The sequence below is a fragment of the Myxozyma melibiosi genome (assembly GCF_037950935.1).
Source record: "Myxozyma melibiosi strain Phaff 52-87 chromosome Unknown BZA70scaffold_13, whole genome shotgun sequence".
In the NCBI taxonomy this organism is placed as follows: Eukaryota; Fungi; Ascomycota; class Lipomycetes; order Lipomycetales; family Lipomycetaceae; genus Myxozyma; species Myxozyma melibiosi.
The window spans coordinates 213444-238458 of record NW_027042927.1 but is presented as its reverse complement, the minus strand read 5'-3'; the positions used below and the strand labels follow the sequence as shown (position 1 = coordinate 238458).

At 50.8% G+C, this 25015-nt stretch overlaps 9 protein-coding genes across 9 annotated transcripts; 3 read left to right on the top strand and 6 right to left on the bottom strand.

Annotated features, from left to right (window-relative positions):
• Positions 1 to 113: 113 nt before the first annotated feature.
• BZA70DRAFT_283963 (uncharacterized protein) lies at positions 114 to 1102 on the bottom strand. Its single transcript, XM_064913523.1, has one exon. It carries the CDS (start codon positions 868 to 870, stop codon positions 334 to 336), a length of 537 nt encoding a protein of 178 aa, XP_064766172.1. The 5' UTR covers positions 871 to 1102; the 3' UTR covers positions 114 to 333.
• Positions 1103 to 2662: 1560 nt separating this feature from the next.
• BZA70DRAFT_283961 (uncharacterized protein) lies at positions 2663 to 3450 on the bottom strand. The gene has a single exon (XM_064913522.1). The coding sequence runs from the start codon at positions 3418 to 3420 to the stop codon at positions 2935 to 2937; it is 486 nt and encodes a 161-aa protein (XP_064766171.1). The 5' UTR covers positions 3421 to 3450; the 3' UTR covers positions 2663 to 2934.
• A 4929-nt stretch (positions 3451 to 8379) lies between these two features.
• BZA70DRAFT_82445 (Pre-mRNA cleavage complex II protein Clp1-domain-containing protein) lies at positions 8380 to 10799 on the bottom strand. The gene is made up of 7 exons (XM_064915444.1): positions 10465 to 10799; positions 10270 to 10398; positions 10088 to 10174; positions 9371 to 10019; positions 8965 to 9309; positions 8708 to 8894; positions 8380 to 8636 (listed from the first exon to the last, which is right to left on the bottom strand). The coding sequence occupies exons 2-7, from the start codon at positions 10297 to 10299 to the stop codon at positions 8531 to 8533; spliced, it is 1404 nt and encodes a 467-aa protein (XP_064766170.1). The 5' UTR covers positions 10300 to 10398; positions 10465 to 10799; the 3' UTR covers positions 8380 to 8530.
• On the top strand, positions 10800 to 13743 carry BZA70DRAFT_82454 (uncharacterized protein). The gene has a single exon (XM_064915445.1). The coding sequence runs from the start codon at positions 11235 to 11237 to the stop codon at positions 13572 to 13574; it is 2340 nt and encodes a 779-aa protein (XP_064766169.1). The 5' UTR covers positions 10800 to 11234; the 3' UTR covers positions 13575 to 13743.
• Positions 13744 to 14344: 601 nt separating this feature from the next.
• Positions 14345 to 15390, top strand: BZA70DRAFT_283946 (vacuolar protein sorting-associated protein 26-domain-containing protein). The gene is made up of 2 exons (XM_064913521.1): positions 14345 to 14609; positions 14686 to 15390. Exons 1-2 carry the CDS (start codon positions 14393 to 14395, stop codon positions 15351 to 15353), a joined length of 885 nt encoding a protein of 294 aa, XP_064766168.1. The 5' UTR covers positions 14345 to 14392; the 3' UTR covers positions 15354 to 15390.
• A 266-nt stretch (positions 15391 to 15656) lies between these two features.
• On the bottom strand, positions 15657 to 16488 carry BZA70DRAFT_291572 (COPI associated protein-domain-containing protein; the record flags this gene model as incomplete). Its single annotated transcript, XM_064914309.1, has 5 exons — positions 15657 to 15765; positions 15815 to 15887; positions 15950 to 16018; positions 16075 to 16126; positions 16417 to 16488. 5 exons carry the CDS (start codon positions 16486 to 16488, stop codon positions 15657 to 15659), a joined length of 375 nt encoding a protein of 124 aa, XP_064766167.1.
• A 738-nt stretch (positions 16489 to 17226) lies between these two features.
• BZA70DRAFT_82396 (uncharacterized protein) lies at positions 17227 to 19656 on the top strand. Its single transcript, XM_064915443.1, has 2 exons — positions 17227 to 18332; positions 18384 to 19656. Exons 1-2 carry the CDS (start codon positions 17712 to 17714, stop codon positions 19635 to 19637), a joined length of 1875 nt encoding a protein of 624 aa, XP_064766166.1. The 5' UTR covers positions 17227 to 17711; the 3' UTR covers positions 19638 to 19656.
• A 688-nt stretch (positions 19657 to 20344) lies between these two features.
• Positions 20345 to 22753, bottom strand: BZA70DRAFT_251191 (P-loop containing nucleoside triphosphate hydrolase protein). The gene is made up of 4 exons (XM_064910705.1): positions 21993 to 22753; positions 21713 to 21934; positions 21386 to 21657; positions 20345 to 21332 (listed from the first exon to the last, which is right to left on the bottom strand). The coding sequence occupies exons 1-4, from the start codon at positions 22624 to 22626 to the stop codon at positions 20685 to 20687; spliced, it is 1776 nt and encodes a 591-aa protein (XP_064766165.1). The 5' UTR covers positions 22627 to 22753; the 3' UTR covers positions 20345 to 20684.
• A 46-nt stretch (positions 22754 to 22799) lies between these two features.
• BZA70DRAFT_283937 (cyclin-like protein) lies at positions 22800 to 24944 on the bottom strand. The gene is made up of 3 exons (XM_064913520.1): positions 24737 to 24944; positions 23317 to 24669; positions 22800 to 23256 (listed from the first exon to the last, which is right to left on the bottom strand). Exons 1-3 carry the CDS (start codon positions 24743 to 24745, stop codon positions 23071 to 23073), a joined length of 1548 nt encoding a protein of 515 aa, XP_064766164.1. The 5' UTR covers positions 24746 to 24944; the 3' UTR covers positions 22800 to 23070.
• Between the last annotated feature and the right edge of the window lie 71 nt (positions 24945 to 25015).

Below are 25015 nucleotides of genomic sequence, written 5' to 3'. Positions count from 1 at the left end.
GCTAAGTAAGCAGCGGCGACGACCATCCGCTCCAGCAGCTTCTATTATTATCAATCAATCGACTTTCGATTTTCACTCTATGGTTGGTTATGACTACGGAATGCAAAAAAGTAATAATTGTTGGCAGATATTCACTCATTCAATGTTTGATCCTCTGGATCCACTTCTAGCTGTGACAACGGCATGATTACACTCGCACATATAATCATACAATTAACACAATATTATAAGTTCAGGCAACTATTAACAATAATAGGTATCACAATAAAAGTTAAACACACCCCCATTATTACCCCCCATTGATGGAATTAGCACATCGCTCGATGGACTCGATTAGATAGCAATGACGTTGATGTAGATGGTCTTGCATCCAGCAGGGACAATCTCGCCGGAATCGTAGTACATAACCAGATACTGCAGATCTGTGTAGTCGTTGGGGTCAGAGAGACCCGAGCAAGCGTAGAAGTAGGAAGTCAATCCGTTGTAGGCAAGGTAGGGGACGACGGTGAACTCAGAGTAGGCCTTGGTGGTCATGACCAGGTAGTTGTCCTTGATGTGCAAGTAGTAAGTACCGGCGTCAGAGTAGGCAGTGTGGAAGGTCGAGTTATCGGTAGATCTCCAGAATTTCTGGACATCACCCTGCTCGGACAGGAAGACCCAGCTGGTGCCGGTGGCCTCCTTGTGGGAGTCGAGGTAGAGACCGGTGAGACCGGTGTCACCAGAGACAACGATGAGCTCGGTCTCGGTGGTGAGCGCGAACGCAGTGACGATGAGGGTCAGGAGAGTGGGGATGAAGAACTTCATTGTGAACTGCCGGAGGATGAAACGAAAGTGAAGGTGAAGGCACAAGGACGAGGGACAGTAAGTCATTGGGGAATACGCCGCCTTTTATGATGGGTTGATACGTTGAGTCCCGCAAGTGGGCGGCAGCAGAGCAGACAGACCAACACGAGCTAGCACACTAAGAGCTACCAAGGCTATGTACATCGTCGAGTACCAAGGGCTGGATCCCGTCCCGTAAATTCGAATCGACCGGCCGCTGGGTACGGTCCTCTCGAGCACGAGCAGGAATGGGATGGTTGGAATGACAGGTACCAGTGGAAGGGTCGTGCGGCTCGCTCCATAAACTCTAAACTATACCCGAATCGGATACTGGCGCGAACAAAAATCACCTCGTGTACCCGTGCTCGCCCGGCAGCATCTGGCGTGGACGCCGTTCCAGATCTGTCCTCCGCTGATGCGCTTCCCCGCCGTTAAGCAAGATAAAGCGGCCGTTGTAGATTACTTCATAGATTTCAGGAGATGTGTCAGACGGTTTCTGTTTCGCAGGGTCCGCCGCGATTTAGTATAGAGCCAAGCCGAACTGGACCCTACAAATATCCTAAACACAGGTAGTTCACCAATATAGTATCTGCCGGTGTTATTTTCTCTGCTGTAAATTGCGAGCTGCAGCAATTCTTTTCCGTCCCGATGGCTTTCAACTATGCAGATCCAAAAGAACATAGCCAAGCCTTCCATAGCTCGGTGCTATCCCGTTTGCTGGCTCTTCCACATCGGTACCCCCCACCCCGCCGCACGTCCCCTCGACTCAGACCGCGGTGTCGACAAAGTGTACGCTCGCTGCTCAGGAAAACATCGTCTACCTCGCGAGCTGATCAACTTCCGCTGCACTGGACTTGCTTTTCGAGCGCCTCTATCACTTTTATGCTGATAGTGAGAAAGAGCACACAGACCTTCTCTCTGCTCTCGCTTTTCTCCCGTGCAAAACAGAAACTCAATGGCAGAACTCGTGCGCTGAGTTGCACCACTATTCCTTTGCCTGCAAGCGCCTGGACTCGGCCGAAGCGAAGCGTCAGTCTCGGAATTCCATCCTTCTATTCTCGTCTTTGTCCTGCATGCCCGCCGCTTTCAATTGCAGTCAAAGTACGAGGAATCAAATATTGAAAGCTGCGAATGGTGCAACTGAAATGTAAACAAAACAATCGACATAATTACTGCCCGCTGAGCAGCACGCAGAACAGCCCGATTTGGAAGGCACGCAAATTCCCGACTTATTATCGCAATTGAAATATGTGGTCCACAAGTTTGGTTGTGTAGGCAGCAGCAGGCAGACCGATCAGCAAGAGTACGATCAAATACGGAAACATCCAGCCAGGCTGATCTGTAGTAGTCCGCCGTTGGCCGTCTTGTCTTTCTTTCCACCCACCACAAGAACGCCTTGCCTTTTTTTCTTAGCCTGGTCGGGACTCGTCTTTCTAGTCTTCTCTCTTTGCTTTTGCCGAAGCGCCGTGGGCGTCCATCAGCGAATGGCCTTAGCTTGCTCAACCCATCTGCCACGCCATCTATCGCGGATAGCCGCAGACTGTGCATTCGGCCGCCACTTTTGCTGTCACACATGATAGGCTAGTCTTTATACTACCCTTTACGGCTGTTCATGTTTTTGCGAGCATCGTAGTAGCTGACGCGCCTCGGGAGCTAGCGGTAGGCTGGGAAAAAGCGGATGGTCCAGATGTCTTCTTTCCAGACAAACCTGATTGTAAACGAGAGAAGTTAGTCATGACTGGGTGTCTCATAGGACCTAATAGTTTCTAGCATTGATTATAGCAGAATGGCGGCACCTTGCAAATCAACCGACTGTCCGCACATATCGGCCGTACGGCAGCATTGTCTCGTTCGTCCAAGTCATACGCTCTTAACTCATTCATTACAACAATTGCTCGTTGAACATCTACGAGGGAGTAAAATCACGATAGAAGTAAATACATTGGTATTAAATGAGGAATATGGTCTGCGCAAATTACTAACAAAGCCTGAAAAAAGAAATCCCAAAAACCCTCAAGGTTATATCCGTCTTATCCCGAACCCGCTTAATCTATAGATTCCATTCGTCTGCGTGCGACAGAGAACAAAACTGAAGCTCATTAAGCAGATTTCTTAGATCGCCAGAACATTGACGGTGATACTCGTGCAAGTCTTGGGAACAGTCGCGCCGAAGCCGTAGTGCATGAGCAAGTACTGGCCTTCGTTGTATCCCGCCGGATCATCCTGAGCAGTGCAAGCATACCAGTAGAGAGTGAGAGAGTTGTAGAAGAGAGTAGCACTGTAAGTCCACTTGGAAATGGCCTTGGTGGTGTCGGTGGTGTACTTGACGATGTTGTCCTCGATGGCAAAGTAGTAGACATCGCCGAAGGTAGCGTCGGAGTGGAAGGAGGTGTTCAGGACATCGTAGTAGTAGAACTGACCACCGTGGTTGCCCAAGAATATGTAACCCTCGCCGTCAGTCTCGAGCTGCGAACCGAGATCGAGATCGTTGAGAGCAGTCGAAGTGGAGACAGTGTACATGCGAACACGAACACTGGCAAGAGCGGTGGTGGCAAGCGCCAGCACGGCCGGGATAAGAGTGAGGGCGGAAAACTTCATTGTGTGTAAACGAGTGGAGAGGCCTGTGGAGAGAGAGAGAGGGAGTGACACGTCCTGGGCGGCGTGGACTATTTATGTTGAGTCTGACTCTGGCTGGGACTATCAAGAGTGCGACGACCGCTGGACCAGAGGAATCCAATTCTCGTAACCCAACTAGCTCTTCGTATCATGGCTGCAGCAACAAAAACTCCCCACTGGTACGAAATCCGTGGATACCGACCTTGGGGGGAAGCCTGTACTGTGGTGTTCGCGCAATCCGCTTGCGGAGAGTCGAGCTGAGGGTTTCCAATGGAGGGGCGGAGGGGAGTACAACTTCGCCGGAACTTTAAAGGTATCGACACTATGTCGAACTATCAAGATCGTGGAAGACGCTCAGACTACGAAAAGAGAAATGCGAGCTCTCCGTTCGGCTTGTCAGCGTACCGGCTCTGATTTGTTTTTGAAAATACATGTGACAAGTGGTCCATGCGATTTCCTTCCGATATACAAATAAGGCGTCTTCTTTGGAGATCATCGTAGCGAGCCGATGGTGGTGATATGCATCACGTAATCGAGCTTGTTGATGCTGTGAAGATAGAAAATGTTCATCAACGATAAACAAGAATGAAAATAAACTTATCTTTGCTATTCTGAAAGATCCAATTCAAGCCAGAGTAAACAAAGATATACTTTTAAGCCAAGACACAATGGCAGCATCCCTTCCCCATTCGTCGTCGTCTGCTGCTGATCGCAGGCGGGTGTCAAAAACTCGGGGTCCGGCAGAGCGGAACTACATTTTAAAGTTTGCTACCCGCTTTCCAGAACTGCTGGTGCGGCTCAAGTCTACTTTAAATCTTAATCTAATACCACAAAACGCAAACTGCCTAGCGTGGGGCGGGCGAGGGCGGCTCATCGACCGCCCGCATGGCGGAGTTCCATCAGGACGGAACTTGATCCAGCCGTAGTTAGCTTGCTGGGCACCAAAAGGCCGGACGGCTTGTTTTGTGCGGGTGTGCTTGTCCGCTAGTCTTACTGATTTGAGTGAAGGCACTTCCGGATTGGGAATCACATGCATTCTGCAAGATCACATGCATTCTGCAAGCAGGAATGTTGATTTGTTGTGCCAGATCGAGATCTTGCATGTGCTTGCTTGCATGTGCAGCATTTTGTTGTTTGCCAATCATTTTTCGACGCGTTTTTTTATTATGAAATTTTCTGATCGGAAGGATTTGGAGTACGGCCACCGCTGAACGGAAGTCCGGCCACCACGTGAACCACGCAGTATTTATCTTCTCTGAGCTAAAAATCCCTGTTCTTGCCGATACACTGATGATGGCTTCTTCGGAGAAGCGCTGGCCAGCCCTCTAGCGCGCTAGAAGCCTGCTCATATGTGAGATCCGAATGTATTTCAGTGTAGTTCATTTCGGGGCATGGAATATCATTGAGTTCTATTGTGTCCAGTATGAACTTGAGAGGAGTTAGTATGAACTTGAGAAGAGCTAGTATGAGCTTGAGAAGGCGTTGAGCTTCTTGGTATCACACGCCGCCGTGGTCGCGATCTGTAGCTTCCACTTCACTTAGCAGGAGTCGTTCCATAGCCGCCTACCTGATTCTTTCGACTACAGAATTTCATGAAGCGAACTCAACAAAATTTCCAGAATCTCGAGCAGCGCGGTCTATCTAGACTAGACTTTATCCCATATCGCATTTTACGTACACGTACAGCCCGGCTTTAAGCTCGCGCGGAGGATCATTCGTATCAGTGCGCAATTGTGGGCACTGCTCGCTCCTTACCGAAGAGCAGATCATTCTGCTGGCTTGCGCATTGCAAAGACCGGGAAGATCTCCTTGGCTGCAAAGTTTTCGGACGCGTTCCGATCGTTCGCCGGGAATTAGGTCTCGTCCGGATTTCGAGCGCCTGTACGTTCGCGTTATGCCATAATTAGAAAACCCTTGACTCCATCCATAGAATCAATCAGCATCGCAGGATATTGATCCTGCTTGCATACGCAAACACGGCAAATCGCGCCGTAGTGAGCAATTTTCGACAGCTCGCTCGCATGATCTCGTACAGCCTCTCTGACTCGACAGAACGAGGCAGCTCTCAATCTCTGGCGTTGTCAGATTTCTCTGCTGAGCTGGGAGGACTGCCCTTACCGAGCTCTAGGGTTTTTCCAGACGTGCAGCCAATCAGCAGCGGTGACAGCTGCCCGCGCAGGAACCTTACCTCTCGGGTTGGGAGCGCAGGTTGGGTTCTGCGTCACCTGAAAAAACGGCGACGGAGAGATTAATTGAAAACTGTTGAGAGTGGACGTGCATTCATTCAGTAGGAGATATGAATATACATGTAAACGGCCGCGCTCTATTGTCTACTTAAAATTGTGCGAAATAGAGGAGGGCTTGTTGAGATTCTAGCTAAATATTATGCTGGGAAACAGTAGAGTAGAGTTTAGAGAGCAGTGATGGGTAGCAGCAGTGGTCGGGGTGCGATAGCTGATAGAGTGCTGCCGCGGAGTTCCAGTGTGCTGGCCGGGAGCTGAACAATGTGAAAGTGCCGAACAGCCAGTCCGACTGGCAACTATTGCGAAAAAAAAACATCGAGTGCACTTAGCGTGCAAATTGCACTAACAGTTCCGTTTTGACAGTCGTGGCTTGCCTTCTTCATGATAAAAAGCAGTACCTTTGAAAATCATGTTTGTCTTCTAGAACCAAAGTTGGAAGTTGGGATACCGCACGAGCCCGTCGTGATGTGGTGCGCGGAAGTAGTGGAGGTGATAGGTCTTCGTGTGCGGCGGGACCGAGATGGCCCGCTTTCCGAATTCGAACAGCCAGTCTCCGGATAGCGGAAGGTGAGTAGGACAACGAGCACGGCCCTGCGGTAAATGGTGGTTCCGAGAAAGACCTGGAGGAGGTCCGAAAAGTGCTGCTGTTCTGGTTATCTGAATTAGCAGGTAAGAGTGTTAAGCTGCCTGTTCTGTAAAATCTGTCAAGTTGATATCGCGATTATTTCGATCCAGCGGAGATCAACTGACATCTTCCAAAGATACGGGCGCCTTTTTTTTTACGAGAGACCACCGTCTGGATAATTGTCTGGATAGCGCCTTCTCTTGGTTTGCGGGCTTGCCAGCTTGCACAGGGTACCATTTAGCTTCTTCGGCTCCGCTTCGGCTTCGGTAGCAAGTGCGTTTTTCCTTCTCTCGGCGGGCACACAGAGCGGCACTTTGCTGAGATTTCATTTAAATCCCCACGAATACCAGAGTCTCCGGTACCCGCTCAGACGGCTTCCACCAAATCTATCAATTTTCATCTCTTGGTTCGTGTTCAGCTAGCCTAACGATGGTGGAGCTGGAGCTTCGTGATCTGTAAGCACAGCTCAGTGCCGCTTCATTTAGTGCAATACAGAAGAAAGAAACGGTGTCCACGTGTAGGCGCTGCTTCCATGCTGGGAAGATCCACTAGAATGACTGATCGTCGGGATGCCGCCGTTGCCTGGCTGGCTGCTGCATGACCGCACGTCCGTCCGTCGCTGTGGTCGGAAACGGTAACGAGGCCTATCCGTTATGCGCACACGCGCCAGACGGTGTACCACTATTCTCTTCCGCTTGATGAACGGATTCCACCGGTCGGTGCCTCTCATCTACCTTTATCCCTAATCTTCCGTCTTTGTAATCTCGGGACTTTTGTCCCTTTTTTCTTCTTCTGTCTCTCTTCTCCAGATGCTTAGCCTGCCGTAATCCCAGTAAATTGATGCTTGGTAGCTTACCAAACCTCGCGAATTAGCTTTCTCCATCGCCCAAACGGGCGCGCGGCGACTTTGTTCTCTCAACGCCCACGCTGAGGGAAGTCAAATCTTGCTTGCTCAGGTAGTGAATTTTACCAATCGACGAGAGCAAGCACGAAGAGCAGGACAGACACTGAAGAATGTGAGATGTCGCGCTGATATCTTTCTGTTTTGCGAATATCTGGACTGCTGGAGGATGGATATCAGATTCAGTCTGCTGGTCGAGAATGGAATCTGGACTAGCTAAGGTTCGCGCTCTTGTCCTAGCCAGGTTAGGTAAGACAGGATTGATCCGGTATGCTGACTTGCGACTGACTCGACCATAACTAGGCCTGTCTGTCTGTCTGTCTGCATCTGGCGATGGTCTCAGAGCAAGCGGCAGCACTAGCTGATGTCAGATAAACAACAAAAGTAAAACTCGCATGCATGCAGCCAGCCAAAAGCAGATATCATTGCACGATTTCGATCTCTTGTCAAACATTCGCGGCTAGCTGCTGCTGCGCTCTTTCTCTTCAAGCTCCGATCCAGCATCTTGGATCGTCTGATCATCCAGTCTCCAGCAACTATCTAACTATCTACCCGCCCGCTCGCCCAAAGCCTCTTTCGTTTCTACCCGTGAAAAAGACTCATACAAAATATGATATAATTAAAGAATATCCTCATACAGAATTATTATCTATTCCCAACCGCAACTAAAACAGTTTCTCCAGATTTGGTATCTCCCGTTGCTTTTCCCATGTCGACTCTGGCATCTCTCCCTCTACGCGCTGCTGCATGCCTGCACGTCATTGCAAGCTGACTCTTGCTCTTTTTAAAGTGTTGAGAATGTCAATCTATCCTTTTCGAGATTTTGTTAGTTCTAACTAGACTGGTCGCCGCTCCAGGAATACGGTCCCTGGATCTCTCTACACTCACTCTCTCTCTCTCGCACTCTCACATACCCTCCTCCAGTCTGTCTCAGATCTCAGCCGTTCGGTACCGGCCCGCTTTCGTCTCAAAACCAGACCTGAGAAGGCCAAGGCTCCTGCCCTGCGCTTCGGATCTCGAAAAAGATGATCTAACATTCTGATCAAAGGCATGCTTTCTGTACGGGCGATCGGCCTAGACTGTGTTATTCACGTTCAACATCCGCACGGCTGATTCTATAATTAATTAGACACCTGAACTGGAACAAGGTGGGTATTCCATCTGCGATAATTTTATCATTAATAAACTATTGCTTTGTCTTGAATTTTTATTTTGGTTTATATATTATACATATTAGCCGTCTCGGCCGTACATCGTCACATACCAGCGATCAATTGTACGCAAGAGGACAACAACAAACATCCTGGAGCCAGCCACGTCTGCTCATTCCATGTAGTGATAGCTTCCCATGAGATATACCTGCGCTGGCAATCGCGACTTGATCGGCATCAGTACCTTCATCTTGTGTTTTGTCTCGTCCACGTCCAGTCTGGAATTAAATTTCAGTCAGCACATCCATTCCCAACCACAACAACAACATAACGAGATTGAGATACTTACATATGCACAAATCCCATGACGCTGGATTCTGCGATATCCTCCTCGGAATCACTAGGACTTGCGTACAGAAGCGCCAAGATCGAATTCTGCAGTGCCGCGGACGCAGCCGTCTTTGTGATGAGCGATTCGTGGGCTGTAGATAGTTCAGTGCCGATCGGTAAGGCTGATGAGCTGACCAGACGCGATTCTACAGTATCATATGTCAGCGTGCGGCCATAAATGTAAACAGAAAGAGATAGACAGGAGAGTTGGCTTACGTTCTGCTCGTTTGTATACAGTAACAGCAGAGATATCAACAGTGACAGTGAATGCCGAAAGCGGAAACTTTGGCTGTCCATAAAAGTACTCCTTAAACAACCTCTGCTGAATCGACCGCAGATAACTAGCATCAGTCTCGACCACACCTCCCGACCGCGGGACTTTTACCACCGTCATGTTTTGTCTGGCGTTGTATCTCTTTAGGAGGTCGTTGTACAGACGCTCGTTGCCCACTGTGACCACGACGTCGACGGAGAAGTCGGCGACGATGGTGTCGATGAGGTCGTAGCCGACTTTGGGGTCTAGGATTCCTGTTGCGTCGATTATTGTGCCGGAGATTCGCGCTATAGATGATGTTTGTTAGCATAATAAAAAGGAAGGAAATTGACATGACTGCAGCCATACCTTTTGCATCGACTGCTATCCGGGAAGAGACCGCAAGAGATAATCTATTCATCACGCTCTTGTAAAACCGAATATTATCAGTCGGAGAATCAGAGCCATAATAATACACAATCGGATTCTTTGGCGGGATATGCATCGGCCCCGTCGTCGCGCTCGAGCTCCACGTCTCTGTCTTTTCGACATCCATCATCGTCGCAAACGTCGCGGCCGAGATCGTGCCAGGAAGACTGAGCATGCTCTCCTTCGGATCAAGACTGATCGCCACTGGCGAGCGTCCCATTTTCGAAGCATATGCGGTGAGAATTTTCGCGAGCGAGGTTTTTCCCGAAAACCGGGGTCCGATAATCAAAACTTTTGGGCCCTCGGCCTCGCGATCTGGTTGACCTGAGGTAGCAGCGGCACCGATTTCCTTCTTTATATACTGTGTATCAATTGCTGCGGCCTGCGCGCGAAGCTTTTCGAGGGCAAAGTGTAGATTTGCATAGTTTGGCATCGCCGACTCGTCCGAGGTGTACTCGCCTAGTACCTCGCCTTCCCATTCGATCTGGCAGCCTAGCCATGTGTATATACTGAGTTTTGTCGCCGTGAATTGATAGGTGTGGCCTAGTGCAAGTTCTGTGCCGAAGATTTCGGCGTGTCCTTGTAGTATCTGTCATGGAGAGACTGTCGTTAGCATCATATACAGTGATCTCAGGTATTAGCAATGGATGAGGCTACCTTGACGTTGACGGTCTTGTCCAAAGCAACTTCAAATCTCCATTCTGATTGCGACCCGAGGGTTAAAGTGTTTACAGTTTTGCTTGTCTAAAGATTCAGAAAGTCAGCGATCACTCTTGCACAATCAAATCTGAGATATCTGATGACGGGCACGATGAGAAGAGAATCAGTAGAGCACATACCGCATCGTTGCCAAATCCAGGAAGATCCATCTCCCAGAGCACAGATGTATATATCTAAAACAAAAACCGTCGGCTCGCTATCGCAAGATCAATCTATTGTCCTGGTTCTCCTACAGAAACTTTGCTCGACTAAACATGACGAAGCTGTTAGCTGATGCGGCGCTGCCCCTGCTCACATTAAAGAGGTGCTTGTACTAATGGTAAGCAGCGGGTCTGGTGTTATCCCTGCAGATTGGCCCGCGCCGATCAGTGGACGCGTTGAGGAGGGAGGGGTTTCCCAGCGCGGTGGGTCCGCGAATGGTATCACCGCCGTGCTGCGGGCAGTTCTCCCTGCTTAACAGGGGTGCTTGAGCAGAATTCCTCAGTGCGCTTTATTCACGCGGACTGTGCAGTGCAGACAGGGGATCCGCAGCAGGACGCAGGCACATCCTCCTCCAAGCCGGCCGCGGGATCCCTGAGCACAGCTGCGGCGGCGGCTAAAATAAATGAAAATTAGCTCGGCTGTGACGTGAACTAAACGAAATCCGGGGCGCGTCGCAATTAATTCGTCTGGTCGCTGGTATTGTCGCTATTGTCTTTATCATCAGTCCTTTGTTGTTCAAACAGGGATTGTGTTATTATAGTCCAAATTGATTAATCATGGCGGGCTGTTCGGCGGTTCTTCATCATCAATCTCAAAGTTTACAGATCCACTGACGATCAGTCTGAGATTGCCCTGTTCACTCCTCTCCGCCGTCGTCCCATCCATATCCTCCTCCGTGGATCCTCCTGCTCCAGATCTATCACAACCAAGGTCTATGCTGCCCGTTTCGGGGTTCACCCCGGGGCACGCAAAACTGGCCTCCCCACTCCACATTGTCTTCGTCTATCCCTTTCTCCTGGTCTTCTTCTTCCTCTTGCCTACTGACTCTATTTTTCTTATTCCCTTCGACCAGTCTCTGGTCTACTAGCGCAGTTTGGTCACGATGTTCCAAGGCTTCACCCGCAAAAGCCATTCTACATTATCGCTACCGCGAGCATTGATTCTGCTCACCGCGTTTGGATTCATCGCCCTTTCCGTATCCTACGTCTTTTTCTCTGCAGACCTCGAGTTCCCACGTCTATCCCCCTTCACTCTCTCGACATCCTCTCCGCAAGTGGCAGCATCGCCTCCCGGACACCACTTCGGCCTCACCACCCCCGAGGGCATCCGCAGCTCAGTCATCTTCCAGTATGAGCAGAACCACATGCTTATGTCCGACCCGCAACCATTGCGCCATCTCCAGTACTGCTCCAATCCCAAGCACACTGCCGAATCCTCGACCGTCCTCGTCTCCGAGTCTGGCGATGAAGGCACGCTCGCGCGCATCGATTTCCCATGGTACGGTCCAAACACGCCGATCCGGTTCAACCCGTCGATTCTTCCGTACCCCAAGGGCTCGCCGAACCCGTACTTTGCGCTTGCGCGATCGTCCGATAAGAGCGAGTTTGATAGCAAGGAGCCGGTGAGGAGTCATATGGTGTACTGCGACATGGCCTGGGGAAAGAGCCAGGGTGCAGAGCGGCAGGTGCTGCAGTGCCAGACCGACCTAGTCACGTACGATTTCCCGGAGTGGGAGTCGCCGAAGGGTTCGTGCCAGGGAAAGTACGCTGTTCTTTCAGAGAAGGTTGGCGCGACGGACGCGCGTCTGTTCTTCTCGCCCGAGGGCGAACCGCTCATGATTGTGGGCGACCATGGCAAGGGCAACTGCTGGTCGCAGTACATCATCGACTTGCGCATGATCATCCCCGACATTGGGCGGAAGATGAACATCTCACACGTGCCAGTGCGATTCAAAGAGCCGACAGAGCTTCCGCGGGACGAGTATCACATGATTGAGAAGAACTGGTTCGTGTTCTTTGACGAGCACGACAAGCCGTACGTGCAGCGCGCGATCGAGAACCGCTCGATTTCCTCTATCGAGTCGCTTTTCGAGGGCAGGTCCGACGCTGCCCAGAACCAGAACCTGCTGGGAGCGCACGAGACTCCGAAATGCATAAAGTCGCTAAAGAAGGATTTTCATGACCCGGACAAGCCGTTTGTGAATGAGATTCACCAGGGCTCAAATTCGCTGCGCGTCACGCTTTGCGATTTCCCGTGCATTCCTACGATCCACAATACCGTCAACATTGAGATTTTCCAAATCAAATACCTCAGCTTTCTCGAGATTTTTTATCGGCGGTACGTGGTGCTTACGAATATCACGGCGCCGTTCAACGTCGTCGGGCGGTCGAGTAATATCATCTACGTGGGCGCGGACGAGAAGTCGTTTATCTTCACGGTCTCGATGACGTGGGATCACAATAACCGACGCAACCGCGATGCCTGGAACGACCACGTCTACGGCGGGAAAGAGGTCTGGAACGTGTTGGAGGATCAGGAAGCTGAGGAGTATGAAAACGGGCTGAACGAGAAGTTGTTGGAGCCGTCGTTTGATGTCCCGATTTATTCGGACTCGGATCCTAGTTCTGAGAATGGATTTGGCGGGCATGAGGATTTGGAGACGGGAAAGACAGTCTCTGCGAATGACTACGATGCAGGTATGGACGATGCCTCTGGTAGTCCCGCTAGGACAGGAACTCCCGCAGACCCAGCAACGCCCGACAAAATCCCATCATATGATCCCCAGTTCAACAAAGATCCCGCAGAGCACGATGCGCTGCCACCAATAACCGAGCTCTTTGACGACCATCCTGAACTACGCAACGGCTCAACGGTAGGCATGGAAAGCTATGACAAAGATCCTGCGATGCACGACAAGACGGTCCCGATCAAGGAGTATTTGGAAAACAAGGCCGACAGCTCTCCGCTGTCAATCGGCGAGGTGTATGACGAAAACCCCGCACTGCACGATGCGACTGACTCGATCAAGGACAGTTTCGAGAAAGACCCTGCGTATCATGACCGTCTCCCTGTTCCCTCCAACGCGACAAGTATCCCCGTCAAATCAACCGAATCCGAAGACGGCTTCGAGCGTTTGAAGCGCGGCTTCAGTTACATCACGAAGCGGATGTTAGGCAAGCGCAACACTCCGCTCGTGGACGAAGAGGTCGAGGAGATGGCGTTTGAGGAGGATACGTCGATCATTGACGCGTACGCTAGGGTCTACGGGATGCCGAATTCGACGGAGAAGAATAACCTGGTGAATGACTATTATCACGGCTGGCTGGACGATACGGTTATGATTCATTTGGGAATTAGTGATAGTGATGGAGGGGTTATGCATGTGAAGGCAAGGAACTTGCTTGACTGTCTTACTTTGTGCAGTGAGGATGATGAGCACTGAGAGTTGGTTACTCTTTCGTGAAGGACGTGGTTTGTGTTTTTTGTTTTCTTTTTGTATGATTTTCTTGGTTTGGTGTTGCTCGTTTCATTGTTACGGTTGTTTTCTCTATGTTTTGGCCTTGGAAATACAATTGCAATCAGTCCACTACGTCTGCACAGCTCAGAACGATCAACAATCTTCAATTCCAAACCCATCACAGAAAACACCAACAGCGACCCCCTCCCCTATCCTCCACAACCACACCCTCTGCAGCCCATTCCAAGCCACAGAAGCAAAAAAGCGACGACAAATCCCTCAGAAAGTGAAGAAATTCAAATTTAATAAAATTATGTGCAATCATCATCGATAGTTCTTTGATGTCATAATCTTTATCGTCATAGGGAGCTGTCTGCGCGCTTTTTGCTTTTGTGGTTTGGAAAGTGTTGCAGAGGTGGTAGGTGTTTGCAGAGGTGGGATGGAGATGTTGATGTGGTCTTTGTAGGGGGAGGGGGGGGTTGATTGTTGTCTGTAGTTGCGGAAAAGAAGATCGTAGGTCATTCTAGCGTTAAAAAAAGGTCAAAGTAGACTGTATTCAAAAGATATGCTAAAAACAGAGGTAGCAGAACAGAGGTAGTAAAGCATCAGATATTCTGCATTCGACAGTGAAGAAGAAAAAAATTCAGGCGGGAGCTTTATACAAAGTCATTATCACGTGACAGGAGACTAATAAGGTTTGCGCTTAACTGCGGTGCCAGAAACGTAATGCGGCGATGCTCTCACGTCTTGCACCTGCTCTCCAAGAAGACAGCAAGTAGGAAGAAACAGAAAAGCAGAGGGCAATGGCGCTATTTTTCAAGTCCCCGCTCGACATTGAGATTCGGCTGGACGGCGAAGATCAGCGCAAGCACGTTGATGTGCGCATCGACAAGCGGCGGAAGGAGAAAGTGCCGCTGTTTGTTGACGGGGAGACGGTTAAGGGCTCTATTGTCGTGCGGCCAAAGGATGGGCGGCGGTTGGAGCATATTGGGATTAAAGTGCAGTTTATTGGGACGATTGGTGAGTTTTATTTGTTTGTTATTCGTCCGGTGGGATTGAGAATCGCAGAAGTGGTGGTTAACTGGTTGATGTTAAGAGATGTTTGCGGATAAGGGCAACACGTATGACTTTTTAACGCTGGGTCAGGAGCTTGCTGCTCCAGGCGAGTTGCAGCGCCCGGAGACGTATCAGTTTGAATTCCGCAACGTGGAGAAGCAGTTTGAGTCATACAACGGCGTGAACGTGCGTCTGCGCTACTTCATCCGCGTCACGGTCGGGCGCCGGATGGCGGACGTGATCAGAGAGAAGGATCTCTGGGTGTACTCGTTCAATATCCCGCCCGACACCGTGAGCTCGATCAAGATGGACGTCGGAATCGAGGATTGTCTGCACATTGAGTTTGAGTACTCCAAATCGCGCTACCATCTCAAGGACGTGATTGTCGGACGCATATACTTCCTCCTCGTCAGACTCAAGATCAAGCACATGGAGCTCTCGATCGTCCGCCGCGAGACGACGGGTACGCCGCCGAACCAATACAACGAAAGCGAGACGCTCGTCCGGTTCGAGATCATGGACGGCGCGCCGGTCAGGGGCGAGACGATTCCGATTCGGCTGTTTTTGGGAGGATTCGATTTGACGCCGACGTACAGGGATATCAACAAGAAGTTCTCGACGCGGACGTTCTTGTCGCTGGTGTTGATCGACGAGGACTCGCGTCGGTACTTTAAGCAGAGCGAGATTGTGTTGTATAGACAGCCTTGATGGGGTGTTTGTCGTGGGTTTATATATACCAAAAATACCATATTATTATCTATCACATGAAATTTGTACAAATCGAAAAGAATATAAAGCAAAGCACATGCGTGCATAATCCGGCAGCATTATCACACGCAAGTAATCCCACTGGATCCCAACCAGATGTGGGCTTTCCATCAGTAATTATCACTCAGAGCATCAACCTCAATATCTTACAGGCTGCAACTTGCCGGTGCTCCTTTCCGCTGATGTTCCTAATCATAGGAGATCGGAACGAACCCTGCAGTTCTCTATACAACGTCGAGGGATTTAGACGGTCTCGCCGACAGGCGCTTCGTAGCCGTATTCGTCGCTTCGCATGTTGGTGGGCGGTTCGATTGAGGGCGTGAACTCGAGGACGATGTAGATGGCACCGACGCTGGGATGGTAAGTACATTGAATACTAAAAAGGAAGGAGGAGAGCTTACAGGATGATGACGGCGCCGCCGACGACTCTCAAAGGTCCGGGGGAGAGGACGAGAGCACCCATGAAGACGTAGACTAGAGTTGGAAAGTCAGCATGTGCTGCACCTCATTCTCGAGGCAACAGAGGAAGAACGTACAAAGACCTCTGCCGAGGAAAGACATCAAGAAGGAAGCATAGCGAGCGATTTGGGTGGGAATCGAGAACTCTGGGGAGGTGGTATATTAGTGTCAGATAAGTGAAGGTAATTGATATAAGACGTACCGGCAGCGATGACGAGAGAGCCAAAGAGAAGGGTGTAGAGTCCCAAGATGACCTATAAAATAAACAAGATGTCATTAGTGCTGTTCTGGATATGACAGAATAGTGAATGCTGGTGTGGAGGTAAGTACATTTCGGCTATTGATAAGACAATGGAGGTTAGTTCAGGCGTATAGGCGCAGGCAGCGCAGACAGGACTACTTCACACAGAAAGCACATACAAGCTCAAAGGAAAGAAAGAAGCAAAACCGCCGAGGATCTAGACAGGACAAGAAGGTTAGCCTAGCCAAGCAAGCGAATGCAGACGAGGTAGGGCTCGATAGCAGGACTGCAGGCAAACCGTACCATGAGCGCGCCAATAACGAGATTCACGATCCGGAACGGACTCGCGAAGGAGTCTGCGTCGAAGAGAGACATGTCTGGTGTGGGTTTGTAGAGGTAATTGAGTGGAGCTGGCTGGGGTGGGGATAGTGGAGGCCGATGAGGGTGGTTTCGAGAGTGAAGAGGACGTCTTTGCTTCTCGAGGCGGCGCGCGAGGAAAGCCGCGCCAAACTTCTTTCGGCGACTATCTTTGGTGCGCACGTGCCTCGTCCCTTGTTTTGTTCTGCGGTTTGGATCCTGCTTATTGCGAGGGTTGGGTGCTGTGGGAGTAGGAGTAAAGAGTGTTGAAGAGATCTACGGCGGCGAGAGGCGTCTGAGGAGGGCAGGTTGTCGGTACAGCTGTTTTGTGTGGAAAGAAGCAGATATCCGGCACAGTCTGCCACAGTCTGGCGAACAGGACTGGTCCAATCACGAGTAGCAATTTCTAATCCCCCACAGGGGCAGCCGCGAAGGCAGGTAGAGCAGCATTACTAAAGAGAGATAATAGTAGGATAATACAGAGGCAGGATGGATGCAGGCAGGCGGGAATCCAGGATGCAGGAAAGCCGGAACGGACAGGAAGTAGGAAGAAACTGCAGGCTGCCAAACGCGACGCCACTGCGAGACGGGAAGAGGACTATCGCGGCAGACGGTTAGGAGCAGGTCCGACTATCATCACGAAGAGCGATGCGCAGTTGCGGTGACTGATTATCGCGATTATCAGCGGGCAGCGCAGGCAGCCAAACCTCTACGCCCGACACACCGCTTCCTGCTCGCTGCTCCCTGTTCCCTCCGACAGCCTCCCCTTCCCCTTCCCGTCCTAACCTCAACTCTTATTTATTCTTCCTCCCGTTTTATGTTTATCGGACCGCGTCACCGGAGAAACCTAATCGCTGCTGGCTTCTGGTCCGAGAGACCTAAAGGTTCGAGGCTTAGGGTTTGGCCATCCAGCTTCCACTCGACTCAGGCTCTGACCGTCGGAGCGCGTATCTTCTTCCACTCTGGCATCCTTCTCTGCTTTCATTCCTGCTCTGCTGAACGCTGAACCGGCTGCTCGTCATCGTCAGTCTGTTTCTGTGCCGTGCGCGTCCTTCCCCGTCCTTATCTTGTCCCATTGCTAGTCGAACCCTGTCTGCGGCCGCCCTGGCCTCTATCTCTCTACCGTGCCTTCTGTATCAACCTGGGCACGCCTGCGCAAGCCAGCAGCAGTAGCAGCGGCAGCAGCGGCAGCAGCAGCAGCAGAACCGCCTGAAGCGCCGGAACCAGACCATCATCGCAAAATGGCGTTCTCGCCTTCGTCCTCGTTCATCCGCAAGTCCATCTTTGTGCATCTCAGAGCTTACTTTCGCGGGCGCCGGCTGTTCACCATCCTCGTCGTCGCGCTGCTCTCCCTCGTCTCGCTCTCGGTATACTCCTCCTCCTCGAGAAATGCCGGGTTTAGAAGCAGTAGCAGGGGCAGGGGTCGCTTCTCCTCTTCGCACTTCTTGTCAAAGTCAAACGACTTGTCTACCCCTGCCTCTGACCCCGCGCCCATGAACAACTACATCCCCTCCTCGTCCTGGGAAACCCCGTTCTCCTTCTCGGTCTCGACTGCCGACTCGGATGTTGCCGTCATCCCCCAGCAGCTCGACCGCTGCCCTATCTACTCCTTCTTTGACGAAGCAGAGTTCGCGGCCCTGGGCGTCAACGTCACCATCGAGCGCGCCGTCCTGGAGCGATGGAAACGCGCCATCTGGGCGTACGGTTTTATGCCTGTCGTGCTCACCACCGAGGATTCAAAGAAGAACCCGAGATTCAATGAGCTCGAGGCTATTCCCAGTCTACGAGCTCACAAAAAGATCGATACTCTAAAGTATCTCGCCTGGTCCACCGCTCCTACCGGCATTCTTGCCAACCACAGAGTGCGTCTTGATGTTTGTAATATTTTGATTTTCCACTCACACGATATTTAGATCTTCCCCTTCACCACCAAACCAAACCAAAACGAGCTCAAGCACCTCCGCGAATGCCAGTTTGGATTGTTGACCGTCTACAAAGACCTGGGCAGCGACTTTGTCACGGGCGCCAACAAAGCCGTCGACGAATTCGTCGCAAACGCATTCACCACCGGCCACCGCGGCAACATCGCGGGCTACGTGGACGAGATTGTGATTGTGGAGCCAAAGATCGGCGTGTTTGTGCACTACACCGAGGAGTTTGTCGAGTCGACGTACAAAAACATGCCGCCCGAGCTGCTGCCTGACGTGATCAACGCGCACATGCACAACAACTGGCTCTCGCGATTCTCCGACGGCATCGAGATCGTCGAGCCATTCCCTTCTACCGACAGAATTCTACACTACCCCGCGCTCTCGACCGCCTACGCGCTGACTGTCTGTCCGCCCGAGGAGCTGGAGCAGTTCTGCCCGCCCGGCAAGGAAAAATGCTACAAGTGCAACAGCAACCTGCCGAGCGGATTCATCAAGTTCGCAGAGGTCATCGGCCGGACGAAGAGCGCGTTCAAGTTTGTGACGGTGCCGCACCCGCTCACGCATCTCGCGCTGACTTACAGCACCGCAAACCCGCTGTCTGCCGACTTTGTGCGTCGGAAAACGACACGCGACGCGTTCACGAAAGCGGTCACGGATGAGATCGTGGAAGAAGGAGTAGGCGCGCCGGACCGCATGCTTGAGCTGAAAAAGCTGGCGGCAGCGAACTACGAGGTGCTTGACGATCAGTACTATGCGATTTGGGAGGCGCAGCTGGATATGTCGCCTGCCTGCGCGCTAGATAACTACTTTGAGTGGGCGCTCGGGTTCTCGTTCGGTGGTGTCCTCCGAAACTCCGGTTCTAGTCAAGCAGACGACGACGACGCCGAAACCTCTACCTCTACGACCCCTGGAAAATCCTCCGTCGACAGCCCCGCAAGCCCCTTCTCCGTCCTCTCGATCCAACTCGACCAGTGCCTGCCCGCCTCGGAAGCCAAGCAGCTGCACAAAGACGCCGAGGCGATCGGCCGCCCGTCGCGCAACGGTGTACCCCCGCCACTGCAGCCGACGAAGGACGTGATTAACGCTGCGCGCAACGGCGTGCTGAGCACGACGGCGGCTATGAAGCGGACGAGAAAGATGATTGAAGGGTGGAATTTGGCGGATGCGGAGCTGTGGCGGTTCGTGAGGGCGATGAATGAGCGCGCGTCGCAGGAGCCGGCGGTTTGGTTGACTTGAGAACTTGCACGGATTATTTCCTTTCCAAATTTTTTTATCATAATGACCTCCCCTCCATCTCTCTCCCTTCCATCCTCGAATCATCTCCCGTCCGTCTCGATCGTGTTTTTTTGGCCCGTGATTTATCGCATGAACTCACCCTGTTTACATGTACATTGTTATGACTTACCATGTGAATCCCTTTCAGCTGCATCTTACCCTCTATATATTTCCCCTATATTTTCTTTTTTTTTCACTTTTTGATCTTCTTTTTCTCTGTTTGTATAATTCGCCTATAGAGCTTTCCTCCTAATTTTGTGTACGTTATACGTTTATATACTTCTATATATATAATTCCTATTTTTTCATATTATATAGATATACTAATCAGAGAACTGGCGGGGTGTAGTAGACGGAAATCTTGGTTTTCGGATTTTTCTGTGGTGATTCTGGAGCAGAGCCGCTTTTTTGGAGATTAAAATCAATAAATTATGAGCCGCTTTAGTGCCGCTTCATCTTTTCTGAATGGGTTTTTTTATTCAATTTGATGACTTCTTCATGAATGTGAGCTTATCATTTTCTTTTCACTTTTGATCTCGGGGTAGAGAAGGGGTATTAAACTGCCGTACTGTCCGCGTTGAACAGAAGAATGAGAATATACTCTACACATGCCACCACCCTCCTTCTTTCCTCCCCTGATCACGAAGATCACGACCGCATATCAAGGTAAAAGTAATGCAAGTAATTTCATTAACGTGATGTGAAACAAATAAATATAAATGAGAAGCGAGAGTAAAAAGAGAGAACCGTGTCCTTGTCACCATGTGTATTAGAAACCGATAACCAACCGTTAATCAAATAAAAGCAGACAGCAGCAAACAAACAAAGCATAGACTAGCAAAACAGACTACAAGAACAAACAAATACAAGAGAAACAAATCTGTTCAGAAGACCGTTGTCTTAAATATTGGTCAACGCCATTCGTTGATGCTCCTCCTTCTCCAACTCCCATATCATCCAAAACCAGAACGCACGAAAGAATAACAAAAAAAGATAGAGAAGAAGAGGCTACTCAACGAATCCTACGCGACGCATTCCAGATTCATCCTGATGCTCAATAAACATCTCCTCACCACTCTCGCCCGCCTCCGCATCCGTCATCTCGCTCACCTTCGCGCTGCGTTCATTCTCGCTCGTGAGCTCGTTGATGAACCGGTACTGCTCGCCTCTCGAGAAATAAAGCGGCTTCACGCTACCCTCGTTATTTCCCGAGCTCGCAAAGCTCTCGACCACGGCTTCCGTCACGAGCACGTACTTGATCGACGACTCGGGAAGCTCGTAGTTTACGTTCAGCAGCAGACGCGCCATTATCGATTTGAGACCGCGCGCACCCGTGCCCTGCTTGAGCGCGAGGCGCGCGAGCGCTTGCATCGCCGGCGTGGTGAACTTGAGCTCGACGCCAAACATGCGGAACGAATGCTCGTACTGTTTGAGGATCGCGTTTTTGGGCTCGGTGATTATTCGAATCATGTCTGATTCTGACAGGGGGAGGAGGGGCGAGACAAGGGGGATTCGGCCAATCAACTCCGGGATCATTCCAAATCTCGTGAGGTCTTCGGTCTGGACGTGGTTCAAGATCGTCGCTTTATCTTTCGCAATTTCGTCTGTCGATTTCGGTGGCTGCAAGTCGGCTCCGGGAGTACGAAAGCCCAGCGACTATCACAGAGTTAGCTCATCACTCTTCTATAACTGTAAAGATCAGAACGTACCTGTTTCTTGCCAATTCGTTCCCCAATGATCTCATCCAACCCCACAAAAGCACCAGACAAGACAAATAGAATATTCGTCGTATTTACCACAAACGTCTCCTTCCCCTGCGACATGTTCCCCGTGGACCGCTTGACTGTGATGTTTGAGCCTTCCAGCATCTGCAACAGCGCCTGCTGCACTCCTTCGCCGGCAATGTCTTTTGTCGCAAACACACCCTGGCGCGCTGGCTTTGCTAGCTTATCGCATTCGTCAAGGACTACTATCCCGAATTCTACTCACGATATATTAGTCTCAACCCGTAACGATACAGTCTCAATCACACATACCAGCTTTCTCGACGTCGTAGTCGCAATTGGCCATTAATCGCTGAATACAGATATCAGCGTCATCGCCGATATAACCTGCCTGCGTCAGCGCCGTGCAGTCGACCATAGCAAACGGCACGTCGAGGCTCTTGGCCACTGACTGCATCAGCAGGGTCTTGCCACTACCAGTCGGGCCGAGCAGCAGCACATTTGTTTTCTCCAGCGTTGGCTCAGACTCGTCATCTACCATTAGTTAGTATGGACATGAACAATATCCGCAGAGATCAGTTAGAATACGCACCCGCAGAAGACTCACGCATCATCGCATCGCGTTCCTCCGTGAACAAAGGATGCTGAAACGGCGCCGCGTCCCTGCGCAGCCGACTATCGAACTCTTTCCTGATCCTCATCCTCCGGTCCTCGATACTCTGCGCCCTCAGATAATGATTAAACACCGCGACCGAAATCACCGTCTTTGCTCGATCCTGCCCAATCACATAATCGTCCAAATGCTTCTTGATCGCGCGCGGACTGAGCACCGAGCCTCCTTTAATCGAGCTAAACCTGCCTCCACCGTACGCACCACGCCCGCTCGCGCCTCCTCCTCCGCCCGCAGAACCGCGCTCTCCAAGCCCGTCGTCGAGCGCCGAGTATGGCGCGTACGGCGGCGACGAGATCGATCCGCTTGCGTTTGGTGATGGCGGGCGGTTAAATAGCGGGCCGCTGGGATTGCCGCCGGGCGAGTACGTGTTGGAAAAACCCTCACCAGAGCGATCGCGCGTGGAATACAGCCTGAGGGGCCTGCTGCATTGCTCGTCGAGCGAGAGGGATGTGTGTGGGCGAGTAGATCGCTGGCGATGCGCGTGCGTCGCGGTGACTGCTGATAGTGACGCCGGCGCGCGCAGTGAGAGCCGCCTGGCTGTTGCGAGCTGCATGCTGTTGCAACTGTCTGTCTGTCTGAGTAGTAGTCTGCTGTAGACTTCTCGCGCAACTTCACGAGATCTGCTCAAACTGCTCAAACTGGCGATTGGGGCCAGACTTCGGGGTATCGTCAAGATGACGGTATCGGGCCACGGGGTCCCCTAACCCCCAATGCTTACATCATTATCTCTAAACTGTGACTAATTGGGAAATCGTAAACATTGAGTGAGTGCAACAACATCTAGCATATATAGATTGATAAGAAGATATGTGAAGAAAGAAAAAGCCCTTGACCAAACCGACAAACATTAACAAAGTACATTCATTAGAGAAACTTCAAGCAAAGCATTGGAACGGGATGAAAATCGGCGATAGAGCCGAAAATGCAATTTTTTGGATATTATAAGATCACAAAACACAAACAAAGGAAATCGTCACAAAAGAAGTCGACCGCAAGACTAGTTGTAGACGCCGGCGATCCACTCGGACACGTACAGAGATGCCTTTTTGAATTTCCGGTCAGAGTACTTCTCGTAGATTGCGCGATGATGGTCTTTGGGCGTCCTTAGGCACTCTACCAGCACGTTCATGGCCGGTCTGAGCTGGGAAAGCAGGAATCCAGAATAGTACACATGTGCATCAGTCTATACAAAAGTTGTTAGTCATGCGTCTATACATAATATTCGTCTCAGACTGTAGCTCACCCATTCTCCCCTGTTTAGTATCTTTCGGGACAGACAGTGAGCAGCAGCAGCAAGCCAGCTCGGGGGTGCCCCGACAAATCGCTCGTCCATGATGGTGACCTCCAAGATGTATTTGGCCAACGTCCGCGTGTCGAGATCATAGTCATCCGCTTTGCTGGTTCGTCTCAGGAAACTCATTGGTCCTGGCCATCCCAAATTGAACTCCAGCAGCGAGATCATGAATCGCTCAGCCTTGAAGATCTCTTCGGCTGTGTAGCTGTAGTCAACCATGAATGTGATTTCTTGCACCGATGGACAGTTGATTTCCTCATATTTCGCAGCAACAAAAAGGGCGGTCGCGCCCACAAGCTGCAGCTTTGCAAGAGAAACAACTTTGAGCGATAAAAATCGGTCAATGTAATTAATGGTGAGAAACAGAGTCTCTGGAAGTAGGTTGAGGCGGTTGTGGACTTCAACAAGCCAGTCAACTAGAATACTTCGCATCGACCAGTGAATCTCGGTCTGGTTGTCCATGTAGGCTGGGTTGGGACGAGATTTGATCTCTAGCTCGCGCATGTATACAAAAATCTCCTCGCTGTACTCTGAAACCATTGATACATCGTACCAATCCTCATCGCCTTCATAGTCTGGTTCGAGAGCCTTTGCTTCTTCAGACTGCAAGAAATTGATAGCAACCTGCTCGTACTCTGCTCTGGTCTTGTCGCTGATGACTGGGAATAGAGCACCAGGGTTGGTGGTTGATTGTACTGTGAAATCTGTAGAGTCGAGATTGTTCAGAATACTCGATGTGTTTGCAACCAAAAGCTCTTTAGTGTCGTCAACTTCAGCCTCCTCCTGCTCATGAATATCCAGAGCAGAGTCAGAAGAAAACTGCACAGCGCTCACTGCCTTTTCGACAATTGCAATGGAGTCGTCTTCCTCATATTCTGGCTCAATGCTGCTTTGCTTTGTCTTGTGCATTCGCTCGTAGACCTCGGCGACCTGAGCAGTAGTAACATGATGGCGCGAGTCACGGGCGGCGATATCCGCCGTCTGAGATTCATGGGTGTGCGCTCTGTTGACGTTGGTCTGCGAGCTAAGTGCTGTCCGAGACGACTTGCGCGATACCGGCTGCACGGTTTGTTTTGATGGCAGCTGCTGCACGAGCTTTCCACCAGCAGCGATGTTTGAAGCTGGCTTGACGGCATTGCTCACGTCGCCGAGAGCAACGCGCTTTGCACCGGCTTTGAGGCCCAGCTTGTCGGCATTGTTGGAGACGATAGGAAGCGTGGTGACGGGTTTGAGCTGGATTCGGCTGGTCTGCCGGGCGATAGCATTCTCGTCTGGCCGGACACGGAGAGGCTGTCGAATGCGCTAGGGGTTGAGTTAGTGCTGTGCAAGACAGTTCAGTAGCAATGCATTAAAGTAGAAGAGAACTTACTCTGTCCATGGTGTGGTTATGGAGTGAGGAAGGGTATGAGAAGCGACGATACACGCTCGAAAGACGAGCAGTTCAGCAGTGCAGGCAAGGTAGTCCTCTGTAGCAGAACTATTACTCTGTCTTCAAATACAATAGCAACAACAAACACAGCAAACACAAACACAACAACAGAAAGGGAGCAAATCAATCGGTCTGTAAACACGCAGAGTGCAGACCAGCAGGAGCCCCAGTTGAATAAATAAATGTTTATTGTTTTGGTCGGTGTGAGGCGGGGCAAGG

What these genes read in the sequence shown, in the direction of transcription:
- BZA70DRAFT_251191 (XM_064910705.1), bottom strand. Translation starts at nt 22,626, where the DNA reads ATGCAGCTCGCAACAGCCAGGCGGCTCTCACTGCGCGCGCCGGCGTCA. An exon ending in GATGCGTGAGTCTTCTGCGG is followed by an intron (nt 21,935 to 21,992) that starts GTGCGTATTCTA and finishes AACTAATGGTAG; the next exon opens with ATGACGAGTCTGAGCCAACG. An exon ending in AACGAATTGGCAAGAAACAG is followed by an intron (nt 21,333 to 21,385) that starts GTACGTTCTGAT and finishes ACTCTGTGATAG; the next exon opens with TCGCTGGGCTTTCGTACTCC.
- BZA70DRAFT_283963 (XM_064913523.1), bottom strand. Translation starts at nt 870, where the DNA reads ATGACTTACTGTCCCTCGTCCTTGTGCCTTCACCTTCACTTTCGTTTC.
- BZA70DRAFT_283937 (XM_064913520.1), bottom strand. An exon ending in TACTAAACAGGGGAGAATGG is followed by an intron (nt 23,257 to 23,316) that starts GTGAGCTACAGT and finishes ACTTTTGTATAG; the next exon opens with ACTGATGCACATGTGTACTA.
- BZA70DRAFT_283961 (XM_064913522.1), bottom strand. Translation starts at nt 3,420, where the DNA reads ATGAAGTTTTCCGCCCTCACTCTTATCCCGGCCGTGCTGGCGCTTGCC.
- BZA70DRAFT_82454 (XM_064915445.1), top strand. Translation starts at nt 11,235, where the DNA reads ATGTTCCAAGGCTTCACCCGCAAAAGCCATTCTACATTATCGCTACCG.
- BZA70DRAFT_82396 (XM_064915443.1), top strand. Translation starts at nt 17,712, where the DNA reads ATGGCGTTCTCGCCTTCGTCCTCGTTCATCCGCAAGTCCATCTTTGTG. An exon ending in GCATTCTTGCCAACCACAGA is followed by an intron (nt 18,333 to 18,383) that starts GTGCGTCTTGAT and finishes CACGATATTTAG; the next exon opens with ATCTTCCCCTTCACCACCAA.
- BZA70DRAFT_283946 (XM_064913521.1), top strand. Translation starts at nt 14,393, where the DNA reads ATGGCGCTATTTTTCAAGTCCCCGCTCGACATTGAGATTCGGCTGGAC. An exon ending in GCAGTTTATTGGGACGATTG is followed by an intron (nt 14,610 to 14,685) that starts GTGAGTTTTATT and finishes GTTGATGTTAAG; the next exon opens with AGATGTTTGCGGATAAGGGC.
- BZA70DRAFT_82445 (XM_064915444.1), bottom strand. Translation starts at nt 10,299, where the DNA reads ATGGATCTTCCTGGATTTGGCAACGATGCG. An exon ending in GATAGCAGTCGATGCAAAAG is followed by an intron (nt 9,310 to 9,370) that starts GTATGGCTGCAG and finishes CATCATCTATAG; the next exon opens with CGCGAATCTCCGGCACAATA. An exon ending in TGTATACAAACGAGCAGAAC is followed by an intron (nt 8,895 to 8,964) that starts GTAAGCCAACTC and finishes ATGATACTGTAG; the next exon opens with AATCGCGTCTGGTCAGCTCA.